The sequence below is a fragment of the Bombina bombina genome, chromosome 3 (assembly GCF_027579735.1).
Source record: "Bombina bombina isolate aBomBom1 chromosome 3, aBomBom1.pri, whole genome shotgun sequence".
NCBI lineage: Eukaryota > Metazoa > Chordata > Amphibia > Anura > Bombinatoridae > Bombina > Bombina bombina.
The window spans coordinates 100,233,090-100,252,897 of NC_069501.1; the positions used below are offsets into that span (position 1 = coordinate 100,233,090).

A 19,808-nucleotide genomic window follows, 5' to 3' on the forward strand; every position below is an offset into this window, starting at 1 on the left:
CAGGAGAAGCTCTAAATATTTCTCCACCTTCTGTCGGAAACTGCAAATGTTGGATATTTGGCGGAATCTTAATACGGATAAACGGCGGTTTTCCTGTTAGTCTAAAGTTCATAGAACGTTCTCTCGGATAGATTTGTTTCTAATCTCGGAAGGTCGGTCTATTTGACAATCAGAGGCTGGAATTGGAGAGATTGTTATTACGGATCATGCTCTAATGTCTTTGGGGTTGAACTGTCAGGATAGGTCTAATTTGAAAGGCCCTATGTTTTTTTTATCCTCTTTATCTTTTTAATAATCCGAGGTTCGTATTATGGTTGAAGAAAAAATGGAAAGATTATTGCCAATTTAATATTGCTTACTCACATAAAATTGAAACCTTTTGGGAGGCATCCAAAGCCTTTTTCCGTGGTGCAATTAAGGCATATCTGGTTATACTCAATAAGAAGAAAAGGGCCCGGGAACGCCAATTAACTAATCAAGTCAAGAATGCAAATAAAAATTATTTTACGAGCTGTACAACCGATAATTGGTCTAAATACCTAGAAATGAGGAAAGAGAGAGATGCTTTTCTTCTACAAAAACATCAGGAAGAAGAAAATAAAATGAACTTACGGTTCAGGAGCTTCCATGGATGCTCGGCAAAAATTTTTGCTTGATTGGTTAAGACCAGGAAAAGGAAGAATTGTATTTCTGCCATACAGGTTGATACCCGTTACACTGATACTAATAATATATGTAAAGTCTTTTTTTTAGATACCATCAACATCTATATGCGGAGGTCCCGGCCAATTTATATTATCCAGAGATTTTTTGGTCAAAGACTAAGATACCCAGAATTCAACAAGAAGATTTGGAGTCCTTGAATGCTCCGATTAGATTCGAAGAGGTTGCTAAAGCTATTGATATATCCAAAATGAATAAAGCAGCAGGCCCGGATGGGCTTCCTGCAGAATACTACAAAATATTGGCTGAAGAGATTACTTCTATTCTACAAAATCTTTTTAATTATTATCTCTCTACAGAGCATCCTATCTCAAACCTCTTCGCCGCTGCAAACATCTCCTTAATTTTAAAAAAAGGTAAGGACCCGACTGATTTGGCATCCTATAGACCCATTTCAGTACTTAACGCGGACAATAAAATTTTGGCCTCAGTTATGTCTTCCAGACTTACCGGTTGTCTCGATAAACTTATTCACCCTGATCAGGCAGGGTTTATGACGTCACGGAATCCGTCTAAAAATATTCGAAAATTAATCACTTTGGTGGATTATATATGGAACTGTGATCAATTTAAAGAACACAGTGAGCTTAAGGATATAGCGGTGCTGACCTTGGACGCTGTTAAAGCATTCGACAGCATATCGTGGACCCATCTTTTAACATCACTTTCGAAATTCGGCTTTTCAGATAATTTTGTTAAATTTATCATGAAAATCTATCGGAACCCCATTTAATTTCTTTTGATTAATCAGACCTTGTCATCTCAAATTTGTTTACAGAGGGGTACGAGGCAGGTTTGTCCACTGTGCCCCCTTTTATTTAACATTGGTTTAGAGCCTCTGGCAGTTCGGTTAAGAGAGGTGTTAAAGGGGATTCCAGTCGGAACTCAAAGCTTGAACTTATTATTATATGCAGATGATATGCTAATATTTTTGCAGAATACTGCTTCTTCTATTCCACAAGTAGTTCAAGTCTTAGAAGAATTCAGTTCCTTTGGAGGTTATAAAATTAACATGGACAAGAGTGAAATTATGTAGCTTGGTAGAAAAGATTTGAAGCCCATTTCAACTAAGTTCCGAAAAGTGGAAAGTATTAGATATTTAGGTCTTGAAATAAATAAAAATCCGAAATATTGGTATCGGGACAATTTTCTATCTCTCTTTCAGAAGATTAAAGAAGATTTAGAACTTTGGGCGGCCTTTCCATTATCTATTACAGCATCTATTAATCTTATTAAAACCATAATCTTTCCACGTATTCTATATTTGCTTCAAAATTTGCTGTTATTTATATTAAATAAAGACTTATGTACGATGGCGTCCTGGTTCTCGAAATTTATTTGGAGAGCCAAAAAGCCACGATTATTGCTCAACAGATTGTACCATAAATTTCCAGCAGCTGGTCTGGCTTCCTAATATCAAACTTTATAATTGGGCTACTTTGTTGAAATTTGCTTTTGTTTGGATTGCAAAATCGAATATTGGTACTTCGTATAATATGGAGCAAAATCTTGTCGCCCCATGGTCGCTGATTGCTCTTTTGCACTGTCCACTTTAAAATCTCCCCTCAAATGTTATAATTCTATGCTTATTTAAAAAAAACATAATTTATGCTTACCTGATAAATTCCTTTCTCCTGTAGTGTAGTCAGTCCACGGGTCATCCATTACTTATGGGATTATATCTCCTCCCTAACAGGAAGTGCAAGAGGATCACCCAAGCAGAGCTGCTATATAGCTCCTCCCCTCTACGTCATACCCAGTCATTCGACCGAAACCAAACGAGAAAGGAGAAACTATAGGGTGCAGTGGTGACTGGAGTTTAAGATAATTTTTTTTTAGACCTGCCGTAAACAACAGGGCGGGCCGTGGACTGACTACACTACAGGAGAAAGGAATTTATCAGGTAAGCATAAATTATGTTTTCTCCTGTTAAGTGTAGTCAGTCCACGGGTCATCCATTACTTATGGGATACCAATACCAAAGCTAAAAGTACACGGATGACGGGAGGGAAAGGCAGGATCTTTACACGGAAGGAACCACTGCCTGTAGAACCTTTCTCCCAAAAACAGCCTCCGAAGAAGCAAAAGTGTCAAATTTGTAAAATTTTGAAAAAGTATGAAGTGAAGACCAAGTTGCAGCCTTGCAAATCTGTTCAACAGAGGCCTCATTCTTAAAGGCCCAAGTGGAAGACACAGCTCTAGTAGAATGAGCTGTAATCCTTTCAGGAGGCTGCTGTCCATATGCTAAACGTATTATGCTACGAAGCCAAAAAGAGAGAGAGGTAGCCGAAGCTTTTTGACCTCTCCTTTGTCCAGAATAAACGACAAACAGGGAAGAAGTTTGACGAAAATCCTTAGTTGCCTGCAAATAAAATTTCAGGGCACGGACGACGTCTAGATTGTGCAGAAGTCGTTCCTTCTTTGAAGAAGGGTTAGGGCACAATGATGGAACAACAATCTCTTGATTGATATTCCTGTTAGTGACTACCTTAGGTAAGAACCCAGGTTTAGTACGCAGAACTACCTTGTCTGAATGAAAAATCAGATAAGAAGAATCACAATGTAAGGCCGATAACTCAGAGACTCTTCGAGCCGAGGAAATAGCCATTAAAAACAGAACTTTCCAAGATAACAGCTTGATATCAATGGAATGAAGGGGTTCAAACGGAACACCTTGCAGAATGTTAAGAACTAAGTTTAAGCTCCACGGCGGAGCAACAGTCTTAAACACAGGCTTAATCCTAGCCAAAGCCTGACAAAAAGCCTGAACGTCTGGAACTTCTGACAGACGTTTGTGTAAAAGGATAGACAGAGCTGAGATCTGTCCCTTTAACGAACTAGCAGATAAACCCTTTTCTAAACCTTCTTGTAGAAAAGACAATATCCTAGGAATCCTAACCTTACTCCATGAGTAACTCTTGGATTCGCACCAATGTAAGTATTTACGCCATATTTTAAGGTAAATTTCCCTGTAACAGGTTTCCTAGCCTGTATTAAGGTATCAATCACTGACTCCGAGAATCCCCGCTTTGATAGAATCAAGCGTTCAATCTCCATGCAGTCAGCCTCAGAGAAATTAGATTTGGATGTTTGAAAGGACCCTGAATCAGAAGGTCCTGTCTCAGAGGCAGAGACCAAGGTGGACAGGACGACATGTCCACTAGATCTGCATACCAGGTCCTGCGTGGCCACGCAGGCGCTATTAGAATTATCGATGCTCTCTCCTGTTTGATCCTGGCAATCAATCGAGGAAGCATCGGGAAGGGTGGAAACACATAAGCAATATAAAAAACGTTACTGTGCCTTTAAGAAGCACAAAAAACTGTCACAGTTGAAATAACAATGAACCAAATTAGTTATAGCAACCAACTTTTCACAGTAAATGCATTAAGTTAGCAAAGGATTGCACCCACCAGCAAATGGATGATTAACCCCTTAGTACCCAAAAACGGATAACAATTTAATATAAACGTTTTTATCACAGTCAAAACACACTCTCACAGGTCTGCTGTGAGTGATTACCTCCCTCAAAACTAGTTTTGGAGACCCCTGGGCTCTGTAGAGACGTCCTGGATCATGGAGGAAGAAATAGGAAGACTGACTGAATTTTTACTGCGCAATAAAGCGCTAAAATAGGCCCCTCCCACTCATAATACAACAGTGGGGAAGCTCAGTAAACTGATTTTATTCAGAAACAAACGACAGCCATGTGGTAAAAATCATGCCCATAAAGTTTTATCACCAAGTACCTCAGAAAAAAAAACCATTAACATGCCAGTAAACGTTTTAAAAATAAAATTATGAAATGTTATTAATAAGCCTGCTGCTAGTCGCTTTCACTGCAGTGGAGGCTCAAATATAACTTAAATGTATACAGTATTTTCTTAGTGAAGTTCCATTCCCCAGAAATACCTCAGTGTAAACATACATACATATCAGCCTGATACCAGTCGCTACTACTGCATTTAAGGCTGCACTTACATTACATCGGTATTAGCAGTATTTTCTCAGTCAATTCCATTCCTTAGAAAATAATTTACTGCAACATACCTCCTTGCAGGTGAACCCTGCCTGCTGTCCCCTGTTCTGAAGTTACCTCACTCCTCAGAATGGCCGAGAACAGCAAGTGGATCTTAGTTACGACCGCTAAGATCATACACAAACTCAGGTAGATTCTTCTTCTAATGCTGCCTGAGAAAAAACAACACACTCCGGTGCTGTTTAAAATAAACTTTTGATTGAAGAAATAAAAACTAAGTTTAACAACCACAGTCCTCTCACACGTCCTATCTATTAGTTAGGTGCAAGAGAATGACTGGGTATGACGTAGAGGGGAGGAGCTATATAGCAGCTCTGCTTGGGTGATCCTCTTGCACTTCCTGTTAGGGAGGAGATATAATCCCATAAGTAATGGATGACCCGTGGACTGACTACACTTAACAGGAGAAAAATATAATATCTGCATGGCATAAATTGTGTCAAGTTTTAAAAATTGATTCTTTATTTTCCGAATTTCTACCTATTAGGGGTAATCCTCTTTTTACCCCAGGCATAGATCAGAAAACGTTTATAGAATGGCAGGACAGTGGACTTAGACATATATCAACTATTAAATGCAGATACGCAGATTCTTTCCTGGGCGACTATGTCAACTTCTTGCTCTTTCCCCTCGAAACCAATAGGCGTATTTTCGGATTCAACATATCTCCTCCCAGAAATGGTACACCTCCCCTCTGGCTGAATGGAGAGATATCAAGATTTGTATACAGAAATTCAGAGCAGGAGATGCGTCAATATCCCTCATCTAGGATATCATGCTTTCCAAACAAAGCATCTTAGTCATGGACAAACTTTGTAATTTCTGGAGGTCGATTATTCCGACAATTGATTTGGACAGGATTTCAGGTAGTCTGTCTTCGGTTTCTAAGTACCCCATATCAGTTAGTTGGAAAGAATCCCATCTGAAACTAATCAACAACTTTTATTTAACTCCGTCCAAGATAGCCAGATTCTATCCAGAACAAGTCGTAGTATGTGACAGGTGCTCCAGTTCCTGCGCGGATCTCTCACATATGCTTTGGTTTTGCCCAAAAATCCAGCAGTTGTGGCTCAAAGTCCAATTTTGGATAAATAAGGTTTTTAATGTGATGCTCTCCTTTTCTCTGGAAGACATTTTTTTAGTGTCTGACTTTAGACCCTCAGGCGAATTGTCAACACTATTATACTTATAGTTAGATCTAATATTCTTAAGAATTGGACGGCTAAAAATGCTCCAAGTCTGGCATCTATTTTAAAAGGAATCAAAGCACATATTATATTTGAATCTTTTCATTTACAGCAGGCTAAGGAGAACAGAATTAAAAATGTTTTGATGGGGTGGGCCCCTATAATTATGACCTATACGAGTTTAGTTCAGAAGCAGATTTTGTCCCCTTTCCTTTCCTCTATTAGTTTTGCAGAACTGGTAATACTAGAGATATTTCCCCATACTTGGATTAGGAACTTTAGAGATACTTAGAAGGATCAGTGGACCCTGCTCAGCTTTTTCCCTCTTTTTTTTTTTATTATTATTTTGTTTTTTTTTATGTCCGATCCAGGGTTCGATGCTTGAACCATGGGTTGGAATAAAAAAGAAAAGTAAGAAATATAGCTTATAATTTATGCATTATAAAGCTCTGTCAGGACCAAGACGGAAAATTCGTACTGTCTATATTTTTCTTTAGATGTTGTCATGTATCTGTGTTTATCGTGTCTCATCTCCCTTGGGTGTCTACACCAATATCGGAAGGTATTGTGTTTATATTGGTCCTGTGTGATGCAAGTTATCCTGATTTTGTAATGTTTTTCTGATTTTGCTCAATAAATATAATTTAAAAAAAACAAACAAAAACGGAACATCACTTAAAAGTCCACATTTGCTCTAAATTAATTTGCGGGGGGGGGGGGGGGGGAATATCTTGGGTGTGTTGTGGTAAAGGGGATCTGTGCTGTTCACTGCACCACTAAGTACCAGTTCTAAAGAGTTGCAAGTTTTAAACACTTTCAAAGATTTGTTCATCTAGCAACAATTTAAAAACGTAATCAATGCCAACATATTAATCTTACCGCAACACCACTTGCTTCAACACATTAACACTCTGTTCAGCCCGGGATGCTATTACTTTCAATTTCAATAATTCAGATTGTTTTTGATTTTCCAGAACATTGGCCTACAGTATGAAAAAAAAAAAAAAAAAGTTAATGTCAATCATCGATCATAATTTCTAAAAGACAAAATTTATGCTTACCTGATAAATATCTCTTTCCTGGCATGGAGAGTCCAGGATTCCATTCATTACTGTTGGGAATTTATCACCTGGCCACCAGGAGGAGGCAAAGACACCCCAGTCACCAAGCTTAAGATTCCTCCCACTTCCCATAATACTCCAGTCATTCGGCCGATGAAATAAGAAGTAAGAGAAACCTAGGGGAATAGAGGTGCCAGGAGGACAGGAAAAAAATGCTGATGTAGAAAAAGTAAACAAGGGCGGGTTTGTGGACTCTCCATGCCAGGAAAGAAAGAAATTTATCAGGTAAGCATACATTTTGTTTTCTTTCCAATGGCATGGAGAGTCCATGATTACATTCATTACTGTTGGGAATCCAATAACCAAGCTAAAGATAACGAAGAATGGATAGGAAGAAAAAATAAGGCAGGCAAACCTAAACTGAAGGCACCACCGCTTGAAGAACCTTTCTCCCAAAGGAAGCCTCAGCTGAGGAATAAACATCAAACTTGTAAAGTTATGAAAAAGTGTGTAAAGAGGACCAGGTAGCCATCTTACAGTTGTGTTCCATAGAAGCTTTGTTCTTAAAAGTCCAAGAAGAGGACACAACACGTAGGGTAGAGTGAGCCGTAACCCTCTCAGAAGGCTGCTGACCAGCTTTCTCATAAGCCAAATGAATGATACTCCTCAGCTAAAAGGAAAGAGTAGTTGCAGTGGCTTTTTGACCATTGCGCTTACCAGCGTACAAAACAAACGAGGAAGATTGTCTAAAGTCCTTGGTAGCATGGAGATTGAATTTTAAAGCACGAACCACATCTAGATTGAGCAACAAACGCTCCTTCTGAGAAGGAGGATTAGGACAAAAGGAAGGAACCACAATCTCCTGATTGATATTGCGGTCAGAGACCACCTTAGGAAGAAAACCCAACTTGATTTGAAGAACAGCCTTATCAGCATGAAAGACCAGAAAAGGAGGGTTACACTGTAAAGCAGATAATTCTGAAACCCTGTTGATCAGCACATGAAGGTACGCGTCCTTCAGGTCTATAGTGGTCATGAACCGACCCTCTTAGATCAACAGGAGAATGGTTTCTATCTTGAAGGACGGGACCTTGAGAAGCTTATTGAGACACTAAGTCTAGAATTGAACAGAAAGCCCCCTCCTTCTTTGGGACCATGAAAAGGTTTGAATAAAACCCTAGACCTTGTTCTAAAGGAGGGACGATCACTCCAAGGGAGGATAGGTCCTTTACGCAATTTAAAAAGGCTTCTCTCTTCACAGGATTTGAAGAGAGTCGAGACAGAAGGAATCTGTCTCTTGGAGGGCAAGACTTACATCCTATCCAGTACCCATGGGAGACCACGTCCACCACCCATGGGTCTGTAACGTTTCGAATCCAAGCATCCTGAAAAAAGGAATCCTTGAGGGGGATAGTAGTTCTCTTGGCCAAGGTGGAAATTACTCCATCCACCTTGGGAGTGGCACTCCATAACTCCAAGCTAGTGTCAGGAACCAGGAACATCTTTTTTAAAATTTCAGGAAGGAGAAAAAGAAATCCTAGGTTTTTCCCACTTCTTAGATTTTTAATATATTTTTAAACTATTTGTGTGTAAATATATTTATTATTAAATCATGTAACTGATTAAAAGTGTAAAATGAAACCCTTGCTTTAAGAATTCATAACATTATTGTCTATATCCATTCTGTCCTATCAAAAGGGCAAAGGATCCACGTCCAGTCAAGGGTTACTTTATTGAGAGGCCCCTTGCCAAGGTAGAAAACACTTAGCATTGGTGAAGAGCTAACAAAGATAAATATCCCCACTTTGGGGAAATTAGCAAAACCCTACTTATACACCTCAACAGCCTTTTCTCTGCTGCAGGAAATATACAGCTGCAAACAGAGAACCAGCCTTAGTCAGAAGCATGAGGACATGTTGAGATTTTTGCATTTCAATGCAAAGTTTCTGAAAGAGTGAATAACATTGATAGTCTAACTCTTTCTAGTTCTACCTCTTTTCAGTTTGTGGTTTTGTTTAATTATAAAACTGTGCTCTGTTGCTTAAAAATTGAAGAAACAGTTGTGTTAATGTAAAGTTTTAGTCTGAAGTTTATATTTGTAACACTCATTATGTGGATTTTATTTAAAACATAGAAAACTATTATTGATTCTGTTTTTATCCGATTAGTCTATTAATCGAAAAAATAATTGGCCGATTAATCGATTATGAAAATAATAGTTAGTTGCAGCCCTTATATATATATATATCTCTCAGCTGCCCATTAGCCCACTTGTAAACAGTATCCTCAACGGATCTGTCAGCCTTAAACAGTTGTATAGTGCCTGCAGTAACATCTGCCCAAAAACATATCCCTTGTGCTAGGGGGATTTTTATATGTGTGTGTAAGTCCCCAGACAGGAAATAGGTGTTTAACCCCTCATAGTGCTTTGTAGCATCCACCTGAGAAGGAAAGGACACTTACCTTTAGGAGCCTCTGCTGTGGGGCAGACACAGCACTAACCAGGTCTGAGAGCTTCAATCCAACTTCTGACAGGGACCTGAAGTAGAAAGGAAAGCAGTGTAAGATAACACTGGTTGCCTGGTGGGGGTGTTAGCACAGATTACTGGAGGAGGACAGAGAAAATCCCTGCGACATCCAGCAGCTAACAGCTACCTATACTCTTACTAAGAGATTGACATGGGCACAGCATTAACCCCAGTCCTAGCTCGAAGGGAAGTTGCCCAATAAAGGACTTAAATCCATTTTTCTTCTAGAGCACCATCTTCACCATCCTCCACACTACAGATGCAAAGAATGACTGGAGGAGTATGGGAACTGGGAGGAATCTCAAGCTTTGACTGGGGTGTCTTTGCCTCCTCCTGGTGGCCAGGTGATGAATTCTCAATAGTAATGAAGGGAATCGTGGACTCTCCATGCCATAGGAAAGAAAAGAACAGCAGGGCAGCTATAACTCAATTTTAACATGAAATAATATTGATTAGAAACGGTGCCTATTTAAAACACTAATAATGTATCAACTCCAAGAGAGCCTGTCACATCAAAACTGGGCATGTGAGGGAAAAGCAGTAGGTACCATGAGTGTGCACTGGTCCGTGCATCCCGAATGAGCACATATTCCAACACTGTCTAATAGAATCATGAGGAGGATTAATATTAAACAAAATAACCATTTAACCCCTCAAAATAAAAATTAAAAGTAAATTTATGCTTACCTGATAAATTAATTTCTTCTATGGTACGACAAGTCCACAGATTCATCCTTTACATGTGGGATATTATCCTCCTGCTAACAGGAAGTGGCAAAGAGCACCACAGCAGAGCTGTCTATATAGCTCCTCCCTTAGCTCCACCCCCCAGTCATTCGACCGAAGGTACAGGAAGAAAAAGGAGAAACTAAAAAGGTGCAGAGGTGACTGAAGTTTAAAATCAAAAAATATAATCTGTCTTAAAATGACAGGGCGGGCCGTGGACTCGTACCATAGAAGAAATTAATTTATCAGGTAAGCATAAATTTACTTTCTTCTATAAGGTACGAGTCCACGGATTCATCCTTTACTTGTGGGATACAATACCAAAGCTACAGGACACGGATCAACGGGAGGGACAAGACAGATGGCTAAACAGAAGGCACCACTGATTGAAAAACTTTTCTCCCAAAAATAGCCTCCGAAGAAGCAAAGGTATCAAATTTGTAAAAATTTGGAAAAGGTATGAAGCGAAGACCAAGTCGCAGCCTTACGAAAGGAACAAAATTATTTTGTTTGGTCCTCATCTTATGTGTCTAATCCTGAGGAAAGGCAAGGCCTTTTCCTCCAGTGATGTCTGAAATTATCTCTTTCAGTTCTGGCCCGAATAGGGTCTTACCTTTGAAAGGGATGGCTAAAAGCTTAGATTTTGATGACACATCAGCAGACCAGGACTTAAGCCATAACGCTCTACGCGCTAAAATGGCAAAACCTGAATTCTTTGCCGCTAATTTTGCCAGTTGAAAAGCGGCATCTGTAATGAAAGAATTAGCTAGCTTGAGAGCCCTAATTCTATCCAGAATATCATCCAATTGGGTCTCAACCTGAAGAGCCTCCTCCAGAGCCTCGAACCAAAAAGCAGCTGCAGTAGTTACAGGAACAATGCATGCTATAGGTTGCAGAAGAAAACCCTGATGAATAAATATTTTCTTTAAGAGACCCTCTAATTTTTTATCCATAGGATCTTTGAAAGCACAACTGTCCTCAATAGGTATAGTTGTACGCTTAGCCAGGGTAGAAATAGCTCCCTCCACCTTAGGGACCGTTTGCCACGAGTCCCGCATGGTGTCTGATATGGGAAATATTTTCTTAAAAGTAGGAGGGGGAGAAAACGGAATACCTGGTCTATCCCTAGTACTTAGAGTAGGCAAAGGGAATGACTGGGGGGTGGAGCTAAGGGAGGAGTTATATAGACAGCTCTGCTGTGGTGCTCTTTGTCACTTCCTGTTAGCAGGAGGATAATATCCCACAAGTAAAGGATGAATCCGTGGACTCGTCATACCTTATAGAAGAAATACAAATTACAATAAAGAAAAAAACAAAAAACAACAAAGGGCAACAGGTTACACAAAATATTAGTAAATACAATGAAAAACATAAATATTACCTGCTAGAATTTTATATACAATTTTATTTTTAAAGCTTTACATGAAATACATTGCTTCAGTGTTAACAGTTTAATGATAAACCAATAAGAACAAAAACTATATAAAAAAACATTGGTGGGTGAGATTCCCAAGCAGAGAAAAGGGCCAAAAGCGATCAATAATCACAATATTACTACTAGTATTTAGCACAATAAAGGGTACAATAAATAGGACTGATGCACAGTAAAGCAATGTAATAGTCCAAGTTGCCTATAAATAATAAATACAGATACTGAGCTTTTTTTAAAGAACTTTTGATAGTGATTCACATTGTTATTGGCTGTCTCACCTCTGCTGTAATTGCCCGTTTCATAACATACTGTAGATCATCTTGACATTTTTTAGTATGTTTTTCAATCTTTGCCTTCTCATTTTCAAACTTTGGGAAACTGAAAGTAAAGAATACACAACTGAAGAGAGAGAGGGCAACATTCATCAATTCACAGCTTGAAAAAATACTGTTACATGTCCGCTAGAAAGTGAGACCTGGTTTATAGTAAATTGTCCCATAAGGTCAGGATTCTTTTTTCATTCCTGTATTAGGCTTTCTTCTTGGCAGGGTCCAACATTCTCAAACAAATAACACTTTGATAGAGAGGATAGATAGAGAGCTAGAGAGAAAAAGAGATAGAGAGAGAGGGGGGGGGGGGGGGGAAGAGAGATGGAAGAGACAAAGGGAATAGAAAGCAACCTGGCCTGACTTTATCTCAAGGGAATAGAAAAAATGCAAAGAACCTGTGACAAGAGGTAGCTAGTGTTTTGCAGCCTAAAAAGAGCCACCCCCCCCAAACCAAGACCCACCCTAGTGGTGCAAGTGGCCTCATATATAAACGGTTTCCCAAGGTGTATTCCAGAGCAGGACTAAAACAGCTGGACAAGAACGAGGTACATTAGTCAACAAAGTAACCAGCAAACCGGAGGGCAAACAAAACTATCTGCTTCTGCAGGATGATGCAGCATGAGTGAATATGACAGACAGGGGTCTCTCAGTCAGCTGCAGATCATAAATCTAATATAGTTAATACCCAAGTGTGCAAAACTTTTATTGAATATTGGGACTCCTTGCCAAGTCCCAGGTACTAATACTAACAATTTTGTTAACTCGTGTGTATAATAGTGTGTGTGTGTGTTTATTACCTTTATATGGTGTATACAATCACAGAACTTATATTTCTAAGAAAACAACAGCAGTCAATGGAAGTACAGGATCAGAAACTATTGTTTTTGATATTTCTACATGAGCAAAAAATGAAAGTGGTACAGGATGAAAAACATATATGTATCTGTATATACCTAATTTGAAGAAAATCATCTAAATATCTCTTGTACTTCTTCTGCTTCTCTTCAATATTTCTTAAATACCTGCAGACAAAAGACAGAGCAATAAGTCATCTTTATCAAACAGCACTTATGAGAATACAGTAAGTTACTGACCAGTAGAAACATTGCCAAGGACCACCGAGCACTATAGGGGGTAAGACACAAATATCACACTTATGAAAGACCAGAAATGACTTTTTAGCATTAAAATGGATTTACGAAAATTTGTTAGAATTTAAACTGAATCTAAGCAGAAATCCATGTTTATGCACAAATGATGCTGTTGCATTAAAGATTATTTGGATAAAAATGTAACAGCTTTATCACTGGCAAAGGAAAAGTTTCTCCCAGTCTTAAAGCATAAAGTTTATCAAACACAAGGGGCTCCATGTACTAAAGCATCAATTTTCTCGCCGACAACGTGTCTGCTCGACTCGCTCTAACTCGCAGCTAGCGAGATGTTGCCCGCCCGCCATATGTACTAAAAACTATTCAAAAAAAGGCGCGTCTAATCCGCATCGAGCACTGGCGAATGATTCATACATATGACGCCTCGCTATTTGCGAATGTACTATTAATCGCTTACAACCTGTCAGTCATGTTTGTCCCACGTGACTGCAAGGTGTCAGAAACGTCAGCTTTGTCGCAGGAACATATTGCAGCACTATATAAACTCGATTTAATAAAGTTTTTCAGACTGCATATTTCAAGAACTTGAAGCTTTACTGACTTTTATTGTTATCGATAAATTAAGTATGGCTACTTCTCGATCTGATTCACAGTCCAAATCGAAGAATCCCCACTTCTCACATCAGCAGAACCTGGTTCTTGTCGATATGGTGCTAGACTCGTATGACTATTTATTTGGTTGTCGTGCGAAGCAAACGTCTAGTATCCGTAAAAAAAGTATATGGACCCGGATAAGTGATGCTGTCAGTGCTCAGGGACCTGGGAAAAAGGACGTTGACCAAATAAAAAAACGGTACAACGACATCAAACTATTTGCAAAAGCCAAATTGGCAAAAGAAAAAAATTCAAGTCGTGCTACCGGAGGTGGAACAGCTTATGTCGCTGATCTTAATGATTACGAGCAGAGACTGGTGCAGCGTCTAGGCCCAGAAGTAATCGTCGGGATCACAGATGATTGTGATAGCGACCTAAGAGGTAAAACATTTATCGAATTACTATTATTTAAATTGAATGTTGATCATATTGTAATTATCCATTAGAGTTGGTTTATACAAATATCTATCTTGTAAAGATATTTTGTCAAATAAATTTTTTGGTGCGTCAATTTTGATTAAGTTAAATCAATGCAGATTACTGCTAGATTTTTGTATAGCTTTTTTACTGCTAGATTTTTGTATAGCACGTAACCGTGGCGGTCGAACTGCAATATGGGTACAGTCTATTGCCCCAAGAACATTTGGCATTCCAGCCACACTGTAGAATTGCGACTTTATCGATTGTCACTCTTCTGTGGTAGATGGTAGACAAACATATTCGGGGAATATATGCATGAGTGCATCGATAACTTTGGAAAGATGACGAGAAAAGGCAGACTGACTGAAACCAATGATGACGCTGGACACTGCCTGAAATGATCCGGTGGCAAAAAAGTGCAAGGCAGCAAGAAACTTTAGTATTCCGGGAATGGCCCTTGAATGAGCCGTCACAGGCTCTAGAAAATGTGCTATTTGAGCATATAAAGACAATATTGAATGTCGATCCAGACGGAACCTTTGAATAACCTCTCGATCGGAAAGGGCATCTAAAGGAACCCGAGGAAGGAATACCCGCTGTACTCGTAATCGCCTTCTTCGAACCGGATTTGGGGCATCAGGTTGACGAATTTGCCTTCTACCCCTCATTTGCATCAAACGAACAATATAAAGTTGAAGAAGTGTCTCCATAATGGCTAACAGGATCAAAAGTGAGTAACCATTCAATTGTACACCTCTTTTAAATCAGTTGTAGGCGTTGATCTGATAGACCCTATTGTTTATTATGGTGCTCGCCACCTATTAGCTGGCGAGGGATTTTTAACGAGGTAGGTGCGGATAAATTCACAAGCGTATAAATAGATAGTTTAGTAATTCCTGTTTTGTGCGAGATTTATGTCGAGCGAGTATTTTCTAGCTACAAAAAAGACGAGAATTCACGATTTGCGGGCAAGTTCGCTCGACGTTTGTTAATATAAGGTTTTCAATGGATTCGTGGGATAGTACATACGGTTATTGATCCGCACGCAGAAATTTAGACGAAAATAGTGACGAAGACCTCGCAGACAGCTTAGTACATGGAGCCCAAGGACAATTCATTCTCAAAATGAAAATAAAAAAAATCTAAAATACGGCAGTTAAAGCTCTTTTAAAGGGCTACTAAAGTCAAAATGTCATGATTCAGATAAAACATGAGCTTTAAAACAAAAACTTAATATACTTCCATTATCAAAACGTGTATATTTTTACATGCACACTTTCTGAGGCTCCGGCTCCCACCAAGCATGTGCATGATACAGGGGGAACACTGGATTAAAGGGACATAAAATCCAAAACTTTTATTTAATGATTCAGATAGAGCATACAATTTTTAACTACTTTACAATTTACTTCTATTATCAAACTTTCTTGTTATCTTTTATCAAAAAGCAGGAAGGTAAGTTCAGGCGTGTGCACGCGTCCGGAGCACTATATGGCAGCAGATTTGCAACAATGTTACACATTAGAAAGAGCACTATTTCCTGTCATGTAGTGCCCCGGACATGTGCAAGCTACCTATCTAGATAACTCTTCAACAAAGAACAACTAAGTAAATTGGATTTTTTTTTAAATTGTACTCTCTGTCTTACTCATGAAAAAAACATAATTTATGCTTACCTGATAAATGTATTTCTCTTGTAGTGTATTCAGTCCACGGGTCATTCATTACTTATGGGATTATATCTCCTTCCCAACAGGAAGTTGCAAGAGGATCACCCAAGCAGAGCTGCTATATAGCTCCTCCCCTCACATGTCATATCCAGTCATTCGACCGAAACAAGACAAGAAAGGAGAAACCATAGGGTGCAGTGGTGACTGGAGTTTGAATTAAAATTTAGATCTGCCTTAAAAGACAGGGCGGGCCGTGGACTGAATACACTAAAAGAGAAATAAATTTATCAGGTAAGCATAAATTATGTTTTCTCTTGTTAAGTGTATTCAGTCCACGGGTCATCCATTACTTATGGGATACCAATACCAAAGCTAAAGTACACGGATGAAGGGAGGGACAAGGCAGGAACTTTAAACAGAAGGAACCACTGCCTGTAGAACCTGTCTCCCAAAAACAGCCTCCGAAGAAGCAAAAGTGTCAAATTTGTAAAATTTTGAAAAAGTGTGAAGTGAAGACCAAGTTGCAGCCTTGCAAATCTGTTCAACAGAGGCCTCATTCTTAAAGGCCCAGGTGGAAGCCACAGCTCTAGTGGAATGAGCTGTAATTCTTTCAGGAGGCTGCTGTCCAGCAGTCTCATAGGCTAAACGTATTATGCTACGAAGCCAAAAGGAGAGAGAGGTAGCCGAAGCTTTTTGACCTCTCCTCTGTCCAGAGTAAACGACAAACAGGGAAGAAGTTTGACGAAAATCTTTAGTTGCCTGCAAATAGAACTTCAGGGCACGGACTACGTCCAGATTATGCAAGAGTCGTTCCTTGTTTGAAGAAGGGTTAGGACACAGTGATGGAACAACAATCTCTTGATTGATATTCCTGTTAGAAACTACCTTAGGTAAGAACCCGGGTTTAGTACGCAGAACTACCTTGTCTGAATGGAAAATCAGATAAGGAGAATCACAATGTAAAGCAGATAACTCGGAGACTCTTCGAGCCGAGGAAATAGCCATCAAAAACAGAACTTTCCAAGATAACAGCTTAATATGAATGGAATGAAGGGGTTCAAACGGAACACCTTGAAGAACTTTAAGAACTAAGTTTAAGCTCCACGGCGGAGCAACAGTCTTAAACACAGGCTTAATCCTAGCCAAAGCCTGACAAAAAGCCTGAACGTCTGGAACTTCTGCCAGACGTTTGTGTAGAAGGACAGAGCAGAAATCTATCCCTTTAACGAACTAGCAGATAAGCCCTTTTCTAAACCCTCTTGTAGAAAAGACAATATCCTAGGAATCCTAACCTTACTCCATGAGTAACTCTTGGATTCGCACCAATATAAATATTTACGCCATATCTTATGGTAAATTTTTCTGGTCACAGGTTTCCGAGCCTGTATTAAGGTATCAATAACCGACTCCGAGAAGCCACGCTTTGATAGAATCAAGCGTTCAATCTCCATGCAGTCAGCCTCAGAGAAATTAGATTTGGATGATTGAAAGGACCCTGAATTAGAAGGTCCTGCCTCAGAGGCAGAGACCATGGTGGACAGGACGACACGTCCACTAGGTCTGCATACCAGGTCCTGCGTGGTCACGCAGGCGCTATCAGAATCACCGATGCTCTCTCCTGTTTGATCTTGGCAATAAGTCGAGGAAGCATCGGAAATGGTGGAAACACATAAGCCATGTTGAAGACCCAAGGAGCTGTCAGAGCATCTATCAGCACCGCTCCCGGGTCCCTGGACCTGGATCCATAACAAGGAAGCTTGGCGTTCTGGCGAGACGCCATTAGATCCAGATCTGGTTTGCCCCAACGATGAATCAGTTGAGTGAAGACCTCCGGGTGAAGTTCCCACTCCCCAGGATGAAAAGTCTGGCGACTTAAAAAATCCGCCTCCCAGTTCTCCACGCCTGGGATGTAGATCATTGACAGATGGCAAGAGTGAGACTCTGCCCAGCGAATTATCTTTGAGACTTCCAACATAGCTAGGGAACTCCTGGTTCCCCCTTGATGGTTGATGTAAGCCACAGTCGTGATGTTGTCCGACTGAAATCTGATGAACCTCAGTGTTGCTAACTGAGGCCAAGCTAGAAGAGCATTGAGTATTGCTCTCAACTCCAGAATATTTATTGGTAGGAGTTTCTCCTCCCGAGTCCATAATCCCTGAGCCTTCAGGGAGTTCCAGACTGCGCCCCAACCTAGAAGGCTGGCATCTGTTGTTACAATTGTCCAATCTGGCCTGCGAAAGGTCATACCCTTGGACAGATGGACCCGAGAAAGCCACCAGAGAAGAGAATCTCTGGTCTCTTGGTCCAGACTTAGCAGAGGGGACAAATCTGAATAATCCCCATTCCACTGACTTAGCATGCATAATTGCAGCGGTCTGAGATGCAGGCGCGCAAATGGCACTATGTCCATTGCCGCTACCATTAAGCCGATTACTTCCATGCACTGAGCCACTGAGGGGCGTGGAATGGAATGAAGGACACGGCAAGCATTTAGAAGTTTTGATAACCTGGACTCCCTCAGGTAAATTTTCATCTCTACAGAATCTATAAGAGTCCCTAGAAAGGAGACTCTTGTGAGTGGTGATAGAGAACTCTTTTCCACGTTCACTTTCCACCCATGCCACCTCAGAAATGCCAGAACTATCTCTGTATGAGACTTGGCCATTTGAAAGCTTGACGCCTGTATCAGGATGTCGTCTAGATAAGGAGCCAACGCTATGCCTCGCGGTCTTAGAACCGCCAGAAGTGAGCCCAGAACCTTTGTAAAGATTCTCGGGGCCGTAGCAAACCCGAAGGGAAGAGCTACAAACTGGTAATGCCCGTCTAGAAAGGCAAATCTTAGGTACCGATAATGATCTTTGTGAATCGGTATATGAAGGTAGGCATCCTTTAAGTCTACCGTGGTCATGTATTGACCCTCTTGGATCATGGGTAGGATGGTTCGAATAGTTTCCATTTTGAATGATGGAACTCTTAGGAATTTGTTTAAGATTTTTAGGTCCAAGATTGGTCTGAAGGTTCCCTCTTTCTTGGGTACCACAAACAGATTTGAGTAAACCCCTTGCCCTTGTTCCGTCCGCGGAACTGGGTGGATCACCCCCATTACTAAGAGGTCTTGCACACAGCGTAGAAATGCCTCTTTCTTTATTTGGTTTGCTGATAACCTTGAAAGATGAAATCTCCCTTGTGGAGGAGATGCTTTGAAGTCCAGAAGATATCCCTGAGATATGATCTCCAACGCCCAGGGATCCTGGACATCTCTTGCCCAAGCCTGGGCGAAGAGAGATAGTCTGCCCCCCACTAGATCCGTTTCCGGATAGGGAGCCCTCTCTTCATGCTGTCTTAGGGGCAGAAGTAGGCTTTCTGGCCTGCTTGCCCTTGTTCCAGGGCTGGTTAGTTTTCCAGCCCTGTCTGTAACGAGCAACAGGTCCTTCCTGTTTGGAGCGGAGGAAGTTGATGCTGCTCCTGCTTTGAAGTTACGAAAGGCACGAAAATTAGACTGTTTGGCCTTTGATTTGGCCCTGTCCTGAGGAAGAGTATGACCCTTACCCCCAGTAATGTCAGCAATAATTTCTTTCAAGCCGGGCCCGAATAAGGTCTGCCCTTTGAAAGGAATATTAAGCAATTTAGATTTAGAAGTCACGTCAGCTGACCAGGATTTAAGCCATAGCGCTCTGCGCGCCTGGATGGCGAATCCGGAGTTCTTAGCAGTTAGTTTGGTTAAATGTACAACGGCATCAGAAACAAATGCATTAGCTAGCTTAAGTGCTTTAAGCTTGGCCATAATCTCATCCAATGGAGCTGTGCGAATGGCCTCTTCCAGAGACTCAAACCAGAATGCCGCAGCAGCAGTGACAGGCGCAATGCATGCAAGGGGCTGTAAGATAATACCTTGTTGAACAAACATTTTCTTAAGGTAACCTAATTTTT

The 19,808-nt window shown here is 40.4% G+C and overlaps 1 protein-coding gene across 1 annotated transcript in view; it reads right to left on the reverse strand.

Annotated features, from left to right (window-relative positions):
- TTC3 (tetratricopeptide repeat domain 3) overlaps window positions 1-19,808 on the reverse strand; it is a 410,905-nt gene that overhangs the window by 85,282 nt on the left and 305,815 nt on the right. The window contains exons 34-36 of the mRNA XM_053705936.1: window positions 12,979-13,047; window positions 11,975-12,074; window positions 6,829-6,932 (exon numbers count right to left, since the gene is read on the reverse strand). Coding sequence (XP_053561911.1) covers window positions 6,829-6,932; window positions 11,975-12,074; window positions 12,979-13,047 — 273 coding nt within the window. The remainder of the gene's footprint in view (window positions 1-6,828; window positions 6,933-11,974; window positions 12,075-12,978; window positions 13,048-19,808) is intronic.